At 40.3% G+C, this 15905-nt stretch overlaps 1 protein-coding gene across 1 annotated transcript in view; it reads right to left on the reverse strand.

The window, feature by feature from the left end:
- Nucleotides 1-333: 333 nt before the first annotated feature.
- cntfr (ciliary neurotrophic factor receptor) overlaps nucleotides 334-15905 on the reverse strand; it is a 243069-nt gene continuing 227497 nt past the window's right edge. Inside the window, exons 8-11 of the mRNA XM_083903061.1 lie at nucleotides 8589-8657; nucleotides 8131-8251; nucleotides 1823-1949; nucleotides 334-471 (exon numbers count right to left, since the gene is read on the reverse strand). Coding sequence (XP_083759187.1) covers nucleotide 471; nucleotides 1823-1949; nucleotides 8131-8251; nucleotides 8589-8657 — 318 coding nt within the window. The 3' untranslated portion in view covers nucleotides 334-470. The remainder of the gene's footprint in view (nucleotides 472-1822; nucleotides 1950-8130; nucleotides 8252-8588; nucleotides 8658-15905) is intronic.

Below are 15905 nucleotides of genomic sequence, written 5' to 3' on the forward strand. Positions count from 1 at the left end.
ACGCATCTATTGAGCAACAAAAAAAGTTTTCCCCCCTCGGCTCAGGAGTTGATTTTCTTGCTCACTTGTCTTCCAGTACGACGCAAGTCTGCTGTGGCTCGTCATAGCCACCAGGGGGTGATATAAGACTATTGGTATTGTTGTTGCTGCTGCTCCTGCTGCTGTTGATGATGATGATGATGCTGTGGTCAGAAGTTCCTCTGAGGATCTTCTTTGTCACCATTTAATCCAAAAAAATTAAAATAAAATAAAGATGCTGAGTCACTTTATAATTGTCTGGTTTTTTTTTTCTGTGTGTGTGTCTACGTAAATCTCAGTGAGTAACTGTGTGATGGACAGAAATGATCGATGCACTGAATCCTTGAAACATGTGCAAAATAGAAAAAAGACCAGCCGCCTCCTCTTCTTCCTCTTCCTCCTTCTTCCTACTTCTTCTCATTCTTCCTCCGGTACGTTTAAAGACGTTTAAATCTGCAGAATAAGAGGTAAAATCACCGTTAGGTCATCTTGTTTTACAGTTTAATGTCAAACGTTGAATTTTTGACACGTAAGTGAGGAAATGGAAGATTAGACTTCTTTAAAATCGTAATATTCTGAAGTACATGTATGGTAAAAAACCTCAAAATGGCCACCGCCATGCTTACAACTAGCCGCAACTACACTGGAAATGTGTGAAAGCTAATAAAACAAGGTGAAAAGAAGCTAAAGTTGCAGTGACACAGTGTTTGTATACTGGGAAAAGGGCAGTAGTTTAATTTGAAGGCGTAGCTGAGCTAGAACTTTAAATAAAAACATGAATGCAGCCTTTAAAGTCAGTAAGCTAACAGTAGTTCATCGTCTTTGACTGAATTGGGTACAAATTCCATTTCCTTTCCTGTTTGTGCACCTTCACTGTTGACAGAGCGGCCGTCGATGACGTTTAACTTTTCAGCGGTTTGGTGGTTCAGCATTCACATCTCTGACAGATGCTAACACTATAATGGATGGGGGTCGTACCTATGTTCCCCGGGTCCTATGTTCCCTGATCGGGGAGCATAGGACCTTTTTTAAAAAAAAGGGTCCGATGTTTTCCCAAAATAGGTCCTATGTTCCCCACTTTGTGGAAGCCTGGGTGTGGAGCTCCAGGATAAAGAGTTAGGGTTAGGGTAAGGGTTGGGGTAGGGTAGGGTTAGGGTTAGGGTAAGAGTTAGGGTTAGGGTTAGGGTAGGGTTAGGGTTAGGGTTAGGGTTAGAGAGAGAGAGTGAGAGAGGGAGTTTCCCAGTTTGTTTACGACCGGTCACATACAAAGTGGGGAACATAGGAGCCGGGGAACATAGATACGGTCCCCTATAATGTTAGCTTGATTTACAACATAAAAAACCTTTAAAGTAAACAAAATGGGCTAGTTTTCTTTTAGTTTCTTCAGAGGTTTGGCAGAAAAAAACCATGAAAAACAGCAACTGGCTTCACTTTTTGACCTCACAAAGAATTGTTTTTAGGATTACAATTGGGTTTTGTTGCAGGTTAGTTTAGGCGTTAGCGTTTGGCATTTAGTTGTTATGGTTAAGGTTAGAGTATAAGGGACCAGGAAATTAAATTAAAATAATACTGAAAGAAAAGGATGCATGAGAAGTGGACGGAGGACAAGGTCAGGGCTTTCTTTTAGCCTTATCTGCTGGGAAGGTGGTTCAGCTGGACTTTGAGTCATAAGACTGCCATAAAAGCAGAACTAACTGTGTGACACACTCCCTCGTGCGTCATCAGCCTGATTTGAATACATTTCCCGGGAACTTTGAGAGATATAGAGAAAGCTGCTCAAGAATGTGTTTGTGTATCTTCTCACCACATGACCAGCAGCAGCATTCCTAACAGCAAAGGGTAGAAGAAGGTGAGGAGCCTGGCAGCTCTGCCCACTGGAGGTCCAGCCTTCTGTGGTGCGTTGGACGATGGGATGGGAGACGTTTTAGTCTCTGGGGAAACAAATGGGAAAACACAATACATAATAAATAAACATAAATTAGCTCCTATAATTCTGGTTTTAACTTGTCTTTTTTACAGGGTCTCTGCATGTTTCAACAAGTCAAATTTTCGACTTTTTAAGACTTTTTTAAGACCATAATTAATACAATTTAAGACCCATTTCAAATCTGTACTGGCAAAAAAGTGCAAATGACATGAAGGAGAATTGTGAAAAGTTCTCAACTTTCTAGGAAGAGCCGAGCAGAAATGAAGGTACGGCACAGAACAGAATCAATTCTAATCGGCAAGCACAATCGATAATGGGACTTGTCAAGTCAGTTATGAAGTAAAGCTGGACACACACACAAAAATCTCACCGATACTGAAGCTGCAGGGAGAAGGACGTTTAAAAAAAGACAGAAAAAGCCTGAGGTAGAGGAACACTCACAGTGGAAGTTCATAAATTACACATGGGAGACATTCTAATGCCTACATTAAAGAAATAGATGCACTTATACACCCATAATTTGAATTTTATACCACGTAAAAGATTCTAAATCATTATGAAACTCAAAATCCAAGGACACGAATGAATTAAAAGAGACAGAATAAAGTTACGAGGATTCTCTCAGTACAAACAGTAATATGCTATTTTTATGCTAATGCTTGAGTTTGGTTTTGTGTTGCATTTCAAATAAAAATATCACAGTTAAAACAGTTTTATAATAAAAGGGCTTTGGCGACAGCTGCAGGCAACGCAACTGATATTAACTCATTCCTTTCTCTCTCTTTTTGTTTGAGCCTGAAGAGAGAATATGATGATTTCCCTCTGTTTTCCAGTTAATGAGCTGCAACGTTAGGGAGAGGCCAGGTGTGTGTGTGTGTGTGTGTGTGTGTGTGTGTGTGTGTGCCTGTAGAAAAACATGATGGAAAAATAAAAATGATGCAGAAATGATGTGACGGTAGCGAGCAGAGACAGTTCTGGGATGTACGTCCCTGGCTCGTCGTGGGGGCGTGGACAAACGGCTACATGTACATTTTTTAAGGATTAATGTTTTGTGGGAGATTTATGTGCACACATTTTTCACCGAGTGACTAGATTATAATTTCATTTCTTTTTTTTTTTTTTTATTGATGATTCAGCTGAGATGATTCATGCTCGTTCAACATGTGCCTCATCTCTTATTCGGCTTATGTGTGTAAGAAAATATCTTCATCCTTCATCGTGTGATGCTGTATTGATTCTTTGAAGCGCGATATGGAAATATCCTCCCACCACTAGTTGGCAGCAGACTTTCGGACATTTAAATCTCCATCAACTTCTCTCCGTAAGAAAAAGGATAGATCTGGGATCTGCAGATTCTTGGAAACAAAGTTTCAGTAGATTATTTCACTGTACGACCGTCTTTGTCTTGTTATGTTGAATTTATGACATAAGGTTAAGTTGTTTTTACTTTGCTTTGGAAGCTACATCCAGAGCCTTAAAGGGATAAAAAAAAAAATTTTTTTGTTGATTTTTAAAAATAAATAAAGAGAATACAGTGCAAATACAGTCTGTTTGGATAGGATTGATGCATTGTTTTGATGTGAATCGGGACAGTAAAGGTAACATGTTGTGACCATGTAATGTAAAAGTAAAGATACAATAAAACAGCCAACAGGGGGCGATCTTACAGGTTGCAGAAAGGACAGTTTGAATTAAAAGTCGATTCATGACATCAGCAAACACTTTGCTGAGCAGTTCATGGTCTCAATCACTGATGTTAATTTTTAAAATGATGTTCCAATTTATAGGAAAACAGATGATTTATTATGGCATATTGTCCAAAAGGATCGTGGTTACATCTGGTTGGTGTGGGCCAAATCTCAATACTGGAACATTTTTTTACTGTATCTGTTCACTAATGTGGATATTGGGACATGAGACGTGATATTGTCTATTGTTGCTGGTTCAGAGATGGACAGTGTCCAGCAGCTTCTCTAGCACAGGGACGGCTGCTGTTTCTGCGAAACAACTTTTTAAAGCTCTGAATGATCTGCTCTTTACTTCCTGGAATGTGGTTGCTAGGCAACGGCCGACGATGGGATTTCTGTCTTGTTTTGTTTTTTTTGTCTGACCGACCCGCGTCCATGTGAACAGACGCTGAAGTGAGACTATACTGTAGTTACTCCATACATGGGGTAAAAGGGGAAAAGGAGAGTAACTGTGTGATAACTAGTTAGGCAAAGGAAGTGGAATCGATTCCTTTTTAGTGTGAATTTTAAAAAGCAGGTGCTGAATGAATTTATTATCTGTCCAGTCATCGTCAGGCAAATCTCCTTGCGTCCCTGCTGATTTGAGTCTGTTTTATTTACCGTTTCCAAAACAGCAGGTGCAAACTGAAGAGGTTTCCAAACGGTCACATTTTTACTAAAGTGTTTTTCCCACTGCATTTTAACTTCTAAAAAAAGAAGCATTTCCTGTAACTTTTCCAACAGCAACAACAGCAGCTCTCAACTGAGGGAGGAAAACAAACAAACAAACAAACAAACAGAACTGCCGTAACCAAGAAGCTGCTGCTGCTCACTACACAGATGCAATCAGTGATTCAGAGTAACATCTGTAAATAAAGAGGAAGAAGACCAGAGAAAACAACCCAGTGTGGCTTCTTAAGAAAATAGTAGAAAGCGCAAGAGAGAGAAGGAGAGAAGGAGAGAAGGAGAGAGACCTAGAGGCAAAACAAGGGTGAAAGAGAGAGAGAACAGAGGAGAAGCGGCAGTAGGATTGAGACAAGGCATGAGGAGAATCCCAATAGCCTCCTGTTCTTACCCTGAGAACAAGGATAATATAGCGTGTACTGAACAAGTGTTTGTTTGTGTGTGTGTGTGTTCACGTCATCAGAGGCTGTGTGTGTGTGTGTGTACAAGGCAGACTGTTTAGCATGTGTTTTTCTAGACATGTGAGGGCTCATTCAGCGTTTGCTGTGATGATGATCGGCGTGCAGTGCCACACACGGCCTACGGGAGTCACTGTTGCACTGTGAAAGTTGTCAGTGGACGGCCAGGAAGAGAGGACGAGAGCGTTAAAAGAAGGTTTCAGACTGTGTTGGTGCCGACAGTGACAGGAGACATCTTATAAGACAATATAATATTCATATACACTAATGAAATTAGGAATATATTGAATTCAAGGGTTTAGATACAAAAAAAAACTGAATTATATGATGGGAAAAAAACAAAAAAAAATACAGATTATTGCAAAAAACAAACAAACATTCGGATCATAATTAATGTCTAAAAATGCAGCTGAACTTCCACCAATTAATCTGACAGAAATAAATCCAACTCCATCTTGTTAATTCAGTCATTAATTCTTTATAAAGGGAGCACTGGTGTCAATCCCAGCAGACATAGGGTGAAAGGTGGAGTCCATCCTGGACATAGAGACAAACTCACTCTCACACCGAGTCATGGAGTGTCTAATTTGCCTAATCCCCAAATGAGAACATGCAGGACCCCAGTTCTTCTTGCTGTCCGTAGATTGTCTGGATGACATAGATTAGTTGAGAACATTCAGGTGATGGTCGGTGCCCGGTTTGAACATGCAGGAGGCAGAACACACCACACACCCGCTCTCCCTCTCTGTGAATTATCCATGGCTGCATTCACTCAAACATTATATGGAAATTTCACTAAGGAGCCGAGGAGGAAAGTTGTGATTCCCAACATGTCGGCGGACGTCAGTGCCTGTTTTTTGAAGTGACTTCCTGGTGCAAAGGTTGCCATGTCTCACCCCAGTGGAGACTCCAGGAGATCACTGTATCAAGAAATAGTCTGCTCCACATGGCCCCAATAAAAAGCACTCTGACGTTTGCACAGATTTAACTAAATAAGACACAAAACACACAATGTTTTTCAAATAACGTGCCCCTTGTAAATTCTGTTATGCATAATGTGTCGTAGTGTTCACCAGCCTGATATCCATCTGCAGATAAGAAGACCGCAGTGTGTAAAACAACCACGTGTCCACTTCATTCTTTCAAAATAAAAGTCCTGATGTTCCTTGCTTTGCTTCTTCAGCGGTGGCCACACGGAGGACGTGTACAATTCTGCGCTCTCACACTTGGAATGTACATATTTTTGTTAAGGGATCATCAGCGTGGTGAGAGATTAGGATTTGACAAGCGAGTCATCTTTGATCTGTGCTGCACGAGGAGGAGGAGGAGGAGGGAAGTTGATGCGAACGAGATAAATCCCAGAGACAGTTGTTCTCTTTGTGTGTAGACAAACACAAAACATAACAATCTACACCCAAAAATGTCCATTTCTCTGGCATATAATGGAAAACACTCCGCTTTTTGTCAGTCCAAGTGAAATTGTAAGAGAATACGTGAGTAAAATAAAAGTAAAATATAATATGGCACCAATTTCCCCTGAGGTGATGAGCGCAGGCTTTCAGACTGATGTGTGCTGATTTGTCTGCAGGCGGCCGGATCTTACAACTTAAGCTGCAATAAAAAGTTCAAGGCTATCAAACGCTTATAGTGTGTACTCAATTTAATGAATAAAAAAAAAGGTATTAGCAGAAGTTAATTTCATACCTAACTGGTTCAGGAAATTTACTGTGTGACAGCCGTGGGCAAAAAGAACAATGTTTTTTTTTTGTTTTGTTTTTTTTTAAGAAAACAAAATACTGCATTTTTTAATTTGGACAGCTCACGGGCTTCAAGGCTGATTAAAACTAAACAACATTCAATAAATACTCATATATTTTTACATGTAGTCACACTCAGTGAGCCCTAAGCCACTCCGTTCTTATTTCTCACGATATACTTGGTAGTTAATGGTGACAATTACGTCACGATCTTAATAAATTATAGCTTAATTCAGACTCATCACCATCTGGACAATTACAATAATGACATTCATGATCTTCAGAGGATTATTATTGGTTTAACTTCCCCTCTGGTGCCAAAAGAAATAACTTAACTCAATAAAATGTCGGGTTTCTTATCAAATATCTGGAAGAAAGTCCATTATCCTCAGCTGTATTTCGTCTTCAACCAGATTAACATGATACCAGCTCATTTGTCATCAATGATAAATGCCTTTATATCTTTATATTTGGAATTTGGTCTTTGATTTTTCTTTTGGAGATTGTTTTTATGAGTCTTGTTGAGCTGATTTCAGCTGATCAAACATTATATGAGTTCAGCTTGATGTGATGTTGCTGTAGCAAACCCACCATAAGGAAGGCAGATTTTTGATGATTTTCAAGCCTTTTAAGTAACTAAGTAAGTAACTTTTTAAAGCTCCTATGCATAACTTATGGCATCACTACATGGCGTATGGCAAAGTCATCTAGCACCATCTCCCCTCCATCTTTTCCATGAGTGCTTCTTGGTTACGCCAACCCGTCGCCCTTCTGTTCAGTCAAAGGTTTGAAAACTTGATGACATACCATCAAAACAATCACTACTTCAGGATCTTAGGAGGTTTATCCTAAATCATAGAACTTCTAATATGCTAATTGTCATCATTGCCTTCAGCGAATCTGAGTCCAGGTCGCGGGGGTAGCAGCAAGGAAGCCCAGACCGCCCTCTTTCTCAGCCACTTCCGCCAGCTACTCCAGGAGGATCCTTAGGTGTTCACAGGCCAGATATATATAATCCCTCCAGCGTGTCCTGGATCAGCCCTGATGTTTTCTGCTGGAAGGAAATCACCAAAACACCTTCCCAGGAGTCCAGAAAGCATCCAAACCAGATGCCTGAACCACCTCAGTTGGCTCCTCTCGACATAGAGGAGCAGCAGTTATAGTATGAGCTCCTCCTAGATGGCAGAGCTCCTCACCCTAACTCATTACTCATCATAACAGTCATTACCCAAAGCTCATGACCAAAGGTGAGGGTTGGAACGTAGATCGACCGATTAATCCAGAGCTTTACCTTCTGGCCTAGCTCCCTCTTCAACCACAACAATCTGCAGACACGGCAGATTTGCTAATTGTGTCATTTTTAAAATGTGATTTCAAGGATTACCTGTTCAGGCCTATTACATACTGCGGCTGTAACTGACATCCGTTCACCATAACTCTTGCATTTGACTTTGACAGTGAACCTGCACTGAATGTGAAGTCATTTTAAAGATGTCATGTCACAGACTGCGTTTGTGAAGTCAAGGAGACTGGAGGCGTTAGAGGAGGCTGTAACCTACCGGTGGGAGTGACCACGTCGGTTGTGGAAGTGATGGGCAGGGGATCTTCAATCCAGGGTGTGGCATGAACAGCGACGCTCCAGTCACTCCACGTCCCAATATCTGTGTCCTTAGCAGCCACCTGCACGTGTAGAACAGGAGAAAATATTCAATAACAAGAAGCAAACGTGATCAGTGAAAACTTGTCTACAAGAGCGACTTTGTTTCCCCTCACTTATCTTTTGATTTATATCTATTTAACACATGTAATGTCTTTTAAATTGCTGGACATACAGTAGTTATTACAGAACCATTAGGCTGCAGTCCCTCTGTAACGATGGATGGCGACGGGAAGCAGATGGTAGCTACATCTAAATCATTTTAGTATTTGTCAGTGTTTGACTCTCCTCCGCTCTTAATATCATTTACCAGTACCGTTTCCACTTGTCTCCTTTAGTTAGCAGGGATGTAAACGTTACCTGGATGATGTATTCTTTGCCAGCATAAGCGTCGGTGATGGTGTGGGAGGTGCTGTCGGAAAGCTCCACCTAAACAACCAAGAGAAAAGAGCAACTGGTCAGGAAAAATAAAGAAAATAAAATCATACACAGGATTCTGAAACTAAAATAAGGCAGTTATGAGTTCCGAAGTCAACTTTGGCTCTAGATGCCCCATAAATGTCTGTATGTGCTCAGTAAAGGAATTCCAAGCTCCAGCCTTTAATGCTTTATGGTGGTGTAGATTCAGGCCACACCACGGAGTGTGCATTTCCTCATGTAATCTCATTATTTACAACACATCTTAGCCCGCGTGCATATACATAAGTCAAGTATGTTGCCTCTAATTCTCGCCGTGTTTTACATGTTACACCGTTTGAATCGATTAAACCTTGGTTTAGCAGACGCACCAAAGCCGCTCAGACACGCATGCAAAACAAAAAAGCACCAGCGGCAATAATTGACGATTACACCAGAAAAAAGCTTTGGCATCGATGGCCACGTAATTTTGTAACACAATATAACACATGGCAACGTTTGAGATCCTTTTTGTGCAGACTTTAATTTGCAAAAAAAAAAGCGTAGCAGAGAATGAACTAAAATGTTTTGAGTCGCTGGGGAACGCATGAGAGAATGATTTACTGCTGCCCTGTAATTTATGGTTAGAGCGTGTGTGTGTGTGTGTGTGTGTGTGTGTGTCCCTTTGGCCTGTGTCTGATGGACCAAAGGAAAAATAGGGAAAAGGAGGCTACTTCTAAAGCGAAAATGAATGATTTAGTGAAACGCAAACAATTTATCTTGTTATGATGATTCAGTGGATGGAAAAAATGGATGAATGGATGAATAGGCTGATGGATGTCAACAGCGAAGTCTTATCAGTCTCTCAAAACACGTTTGTTGAGATAAATTATGGCCTAAACCACAATAAATTGGACCCCAAATTTCAAGTAATAAAACATGACGATGCTTCAACATGATCTCTCCCGGCTGCAGTTTCATTAAAAACGCCTCACAACACAACACCGTATCATTTGTTTACCCAAAACACGACGAGTCATGGCCCACTCAAGTCTGACTGATGTTGTGTTGCCTTCTTATTTCTTCAGGATGTGCAAATCTGCAGTTGATCCCCCGTCGTACTACATCAGTGCTCCCTCTATCCTCCCCGTAGTATCCATCTCTTTGGAAAAGTTGACCTCTTGTTCACAGTTAGAGCTGCAACTAACGATTATTTTCGTCATCGATTAATCTGTCGATTTTTTTCTCGATGAATCGTTTGGTTCATAAAATGTCATAAAATGTTAAAAATAAAATGTTGATCAGTGTTTGTCAAACCTGGAAAAATGGCGATGTTCTCGAATGTCTTTGTTTTTTCCACAAATCAAAATGATTCAGTTTTATTGATTTCTTTGTTATGTGGAGCAAAGAAACATAGGAAATATTCACATTTAAGAAGCTAAAACAATCAGAAATCTTGTTTTAAATCATGAAACAAGCTTCAAATTGATGATCAAAATAGTTGACGATTAATTTAGTAATCGATTAAAAAAGGATTCATTGTTTCAGCTCTAGTTTTCAACCTTGATTTCCGTCACCCTCATCTCTCACCGCCTCGATCTCCTTCTGTTTGAAGGCAAAGTTCAGAATCTCTCTCTCTCTCTCTCTCTCTCTCAGGCACTTTCGTTTATAGGCATAATTTCATTAGTGGAATGTAATGTGCGTGTGTTACATGTACATCTGTGTGGACTTACTTAAGCATATTGTATACAGTGTGTGTGTGTCTGTGTGTGTGTGTGTGTTAGCAGACATGTGTACAGCGTGTAAGGTTCAATCCCTGGCTGTTTATGTGTCGACCAGGCAGCGTATCCAACCGGGCTTCGAACAGCATTCCTTCCCGACTCCAGCGTTTGAATTCTAGCGTCTACGTTCCTGCAAATCAGCGCATGTGTCTTTACGTTTTTTTGTTTTTTTTGTTTATGTTTAGAGCCCTGTCAGAATTATGCCTGAAAGGTGCACAGGCGTGTGTGCACATGTGGGTTTACTATGCACTCTGTGTGTGAATATGTATGTACTTGTTACATCTTTAAGGACATTTTCTGGCATAAACACCGACCGTGTCAGGAGCATTAATCCTCGGCGGAGCCCAAAACCTGTTCCTAATGAGGCAGAACCTCATTTTCTGAGGAAACTGGTTAAGTTCAGGGCTAAGAAGTGATAGTTAAAGTTTAGGATCACGCTTTATTTGGAAAGTCAATGCAGTGTCCGAAGTTGAAAAGCTGCACAACTGTGTGTAGTGTACTCGAATGCAGAGTAAACAGCTCAGAGATAAACATTTCCAAAGAGATGGATGTGTTGCTGTGATGCCAAGTGGTTAAACAGGGAGCAGCACTTAATATCACATAGTAGAGGGAGCTGGAGAGAGGGAGGCAGCGAGGGGAGGGAGGGGGTGCAGATGGAAGGAAGAGATATTTTTTGGAGAGGTTGCTGTTGCTATCTGTGCCAAAAAAAAGAAAGAAGAAAAAAAAAACAGCCAGATTCACACTGCAAGACCGAGCTTGTGTGCAATCGCAGAAGTGCTGAAGTGATGTATGCTGACTTGTTGCTCTGTGTGTGTGTGTGTGTGTGTCACAGAGACGCTGATGTCATGTAAACTTTAGCTGTTTAGAGTGGTAAAGAAAACAAAAAACTATCACACACACACACACACACAGCTGAATATTTACCTTATACCCATAATCATGTTCCAGTGACTCAGAGTAAATATTCTCTATTCAGTAAACTGAAGATATAATCTGATAATAATGATAATGATAACGATTTTTGCACCACAAAATGGTTTGTTTTTGAAAAGTAATGATCTCCGGATTAAAATCTCCTCATTTTTTTATGCATAAACACATCGTGCCTTTTCATCGCGAGGAGCGTAATTGTTTGTGACAGTGAACACAGACAGAGGGTGGCCGTGTTTCTGCTGCAGGAATCCACCTGGAGATGCGACGCACCTGGGTTTTCTCGAAAATAAACCAAAGTTCAGTCGCTTTTACAGTGAAGAACTCTTACATTCACACACAAACAGCTTAATGCTACAATGCCTGCACGCGCACACACACACACACACGCTCTTGAAGAGCTTCTACACAAATCCAGACAAAGAGAGGGGCAGAGCGAGAAGATGTGAACATTCCTCAGGGATTGCATAAGGAAGTGTGTGAAATAGAAATGACCCTTTACTCGACTCCTCTCCTCCTAAGTCCTGATATATTTGCAAATGGGATAAAAAAAGAAAATGAAATGAAATGAAATACTGCCTTAAAAACACACATGAAGACACCATGAGTCCAGTAGGATAACATGAAGCCTTTACATTAGTGGAGATGACACTTGTTAAGACATATTTTGTCTATGGTCATAATATGTGATGTGGTTCAGCTCTGGACAGAGAGAAAGGGAAGAGAGTAACAGACAAAGAAAGGGAAGAGGAGAAAAACAGTAATACAAAACTGCAAAAAAAAAGAAAAGAAAGAAGAGAAAGCCAGAGGAAAAGTAGAAAGACGGAGACGTGGAGAGAAGTGGCGTCGGTGGTCAGATCTAATCCAGTGGGCATGTCTGTTGTCCTGGAAAGGAAACCCAATTATATGGCACTTCTACTGGCCCAATGGCACTCACTGTGTGTGTGTGTGTGTGTGTGCGTGTGTGTGTGTGCGTGTGTGTGTGTGCACTGAGAAGGTTGGTCTCATTAGGTTGACTGACAGCTCCCATTTTTCCGCCGCACTCTCTCTCACATACACACACACACATGCAGGCACATAACATGCGCGCGGAAAATGTCCAGCGGTAATTTCTCGGACAGTATTTCTCTCTTTGAAGCCCCCGAAAGCCATAGCACCAATTACGGAAGGGGGGAAAAAACATGGGAGTTAAATCTCCCCCACAGCCAATAGAAAATCCTACACTAGGATCTCGCGTGGTCGCTCTAACAGCACAGCAGATGTGCCGTCTTCGCATGACGTTGTGATGCTGGCATGTCACACATGCCAAAAGTGAACAGGTGTCAGTGGATATGAAACGTCCTCCTGCAACAACTCTGAAAACACTTCTACTGTCATAGAGTCGAGGCTTTGTAATGTGAGGTGCAAGAAGTGATAATGGACGTATGAATCCATCATTATCCATTACTGCCAAGTGATATGTTAATGTGTTCACTCGGCACATGTCATGCTTTCCCATTGGAGCGAGAGTTTAAATCTGTTCTGTTCAGACGCAGTGTTTACATCTGTGCTCAGTGATCTGAATAAAAGTATACAAATTCAAGATAAACTTTATTGTCCCAAAGGGAAATTTGTCCTGGACAACAGTTACTGTCACTACCAGTGGTGGAAAGTAATCAATTACATTTACTCGCGTTACTGTAATTGAGTAGCTTTTTTTGTCTACTTTTTAAAGTAATTTTTAATATGTGTAATTTTACTTTTACTTAAGCATGTTTTTTGGAAGTACTGTACTTCATTACATTTTAAATCACATCTGTTCCTGAGTGTTTTTTTGGTGTTAATTAAGTTCCCCGAGTGAGTGAGAAAGTTAAAGCATTTGTGACCTTTGAACGACTTCATGAGTGATTCACAGAACGCGGCAGTTCCACTACCGGCCGCCACGATCGCTGCTGAGCTCAACTTGAACCAAGAAAGGAACGAATCAGGTCATGAAGTGATCCCAGTCAGTTCGTTCACTCAAATGATTCGTACTTTTGAACGAATCACTCCTGACCGACAAAACACTAATTCATGTGAGGTTTGTGTCTCCTTGTCCTTTTTGCTCGACACAAGAAAGAACTCCAACCTTGTTAAAAAAGTAATTAAGTAACTTTTTCTGCGAGTTCATTTTAAACAAGCATACTTTTACTTGTACTTAAGTACGAAGTGTTGTCAAAGTAGTGGTACTTTCACTTGAGTAGAATATTCCAATATATTTTTACACTACAGATGACTTTCAACTGAAAAACACATAATCCCACAGAATCCAACAACTTAATTCATTGCACAAGTACAGGAACAATTCCTCAGTGCAATAATGTATTTAAAAATTAATAAAAACATTCTTAATTTCTGAAATATAAAACCCGGGGATCACGACCAATAAATAGATGAGATCATAAGAAGTGATATTAAAAACCTAGGAATACCCTATAAAAACAATAAGATACAATAATAACAGTCACAGAGAAGGTTGTTTATTAATAAATGTGATGGAAGACGGGGGGAGAAAGGAGAATGGAATCCATGTGTGCGAGGGTAATGCTACATGAATCTCTGGAGAGTCAATGTCTGGACGTCTGATGGTAGCTTACAGTATATGGACCAGGTGTGAATGGTCATCTGTCTTTGTGTGTGTTGGTGCTGTGAGGAAGGATAAGCAGAATAGATATTGGCTGAACTGTTGCACCATCACTACTTTATTTATTAATATCCGGATTTAAAATCAATCAACTTGGCCACCCATTAGCCATCATAGAGCATTTATGTTGAATTAAATCAACTGATGAGCCTCATACGTCTCAAGATCTGGGACGTCTGCCAACTACTGATTTTCACGAGACGAAATCCAATGAAAACAGATTTGCACTCATGCCGAGAAATCTCACACTGGCTAACTTCTTCTTCTTCTCTGGGGTCGTTCACTTTACGAGAAACATTTGTTGAAAAAAACGTTTTAAATGGGTCCCTTACTCAACTCAGCACATGTACCTTTTTGTGCTACTGTGTCCAACGTTGTGATAAAGAGTGAAGCTGACAACCACAGGATGACGATGATGAGTTGTGAAACAGTTCTAAAGACAACGCTGTTGCCAAATCGCAACACTGACCGTTGATGCTTTCTATAAATATTGCACAAATACTTCATGGAAAAATGATTTTTGTTAACTCTTTAGATTAGATTTTATAAACAATATAGTAAGAATGTGACAATACAGTCTGATTTGTGCACTAATCATGAAGGAATATGTTGATAGTTAATAAGTTCAGTTGTGAGCCACTCAAACCAGACGTGTACGAGGGAGCTGTAGCATCGTTCTCTTCTTTTTATTTGGTAGGAATGCGTTATATTCCCTGTGTCCAGTCTTGATACCGCCACCCAATGGTAATGAGAGATACTACAGGACCCTGATGAGTGACATAGAGCTGAAACAATTACTTGTCTGTCATCGTAAACTATTTTTATAATCGGTTTGAGCTTTTTTTTTTCATTGTTTCAGCTCCTTAAATGTGAATACTTTCTGGTTTCTTTGCTCCATAAAACAAAGAACTGAATTAAACTGAATCATTTTCATTTGTGGACAAAACAAGACATTTGAGAACATCGTCGTTTCCAGGTTTGACAAAGAGTGATCGATATTTTTGTACATTTTATGGACCATAATCGATTACTCGATGAATCGTTTAATTAATATTAGAAACAAGATTCTTTATAAAGAATAATAGCTTAGTAATATATTATATTACTAAGCTATTATCTTGTAAAACACATGGTATAACAGTATCACTGTTGTTATTACCAGGCTGGAACTTGCATTATAACCATACAATTATCATTGTGTTGCCATACTGTGAAGTGTTAGTGACTTTTCTCTAGTTTCAGTGCAACCTCAGCATCATCAATTCATTCACAACTCTGTCCTAAAATGACTTTTTGGAAGATGAAACATTGTCTTCTTTTGTCAAAATCTTGACAAGCTTTGGTGAGTTTCATGTGTCAGAGCTTTAATGGCCATGAGATGCTCGCTCACAAGACGAGGTCAGTGTAGTGTGCGTGAGTGTGTGTGTGTGTTGGAAAGCCTGAGGATTGACATGGCGACGTAGAAATCGATGGAGGCAGAGGAGAGGGCAGCGGCCCCCATTCGTCTTCATTCACCCTCACACGGTAAAGCTCTCTCTCTTTCAAAGCACCACAAAACACGAGGAACACTGAAATATACCCGAGTGCAATATGGGAAGCACACAAGATAAGAGAGCTCTTTGTCTGAGGAGGTGATCTGCATGACACCTCTTTATGTAATAGTGTTAAACAAAGAGAACAACCACCTCCACGTTGGCAACGCTTTCCATCGACTGGCTTCTCTGTCCTTCTCATACTTGTGGTGATGACTAATAGGCTATGAAGAAAAACACTGAGCAGCAGAGGGGGAAACTGTTTTGTAGGCGTTTTTTTTAAACAGATTTACAGTTTTTGTCTCTAATGTAAATTCGACATCAGACAATGATGACTTTCATACGTGACAGCACTGAGTTTGACTTATGTGAGTGC

This window comes from Microchirus variegatus (assembly GCF_963457635.1).
Source record: "Microchirus variegatus genome assembly, chromosome: 16".
In the NCBI taxonomy this organism is placed as follows: domain Eukaryota; kingdom Metazoa; phylum Chordata; class Actinopteri; order Pleuronectiformes; family Soleidae; genus Microchirus; species Microchirus variegatus.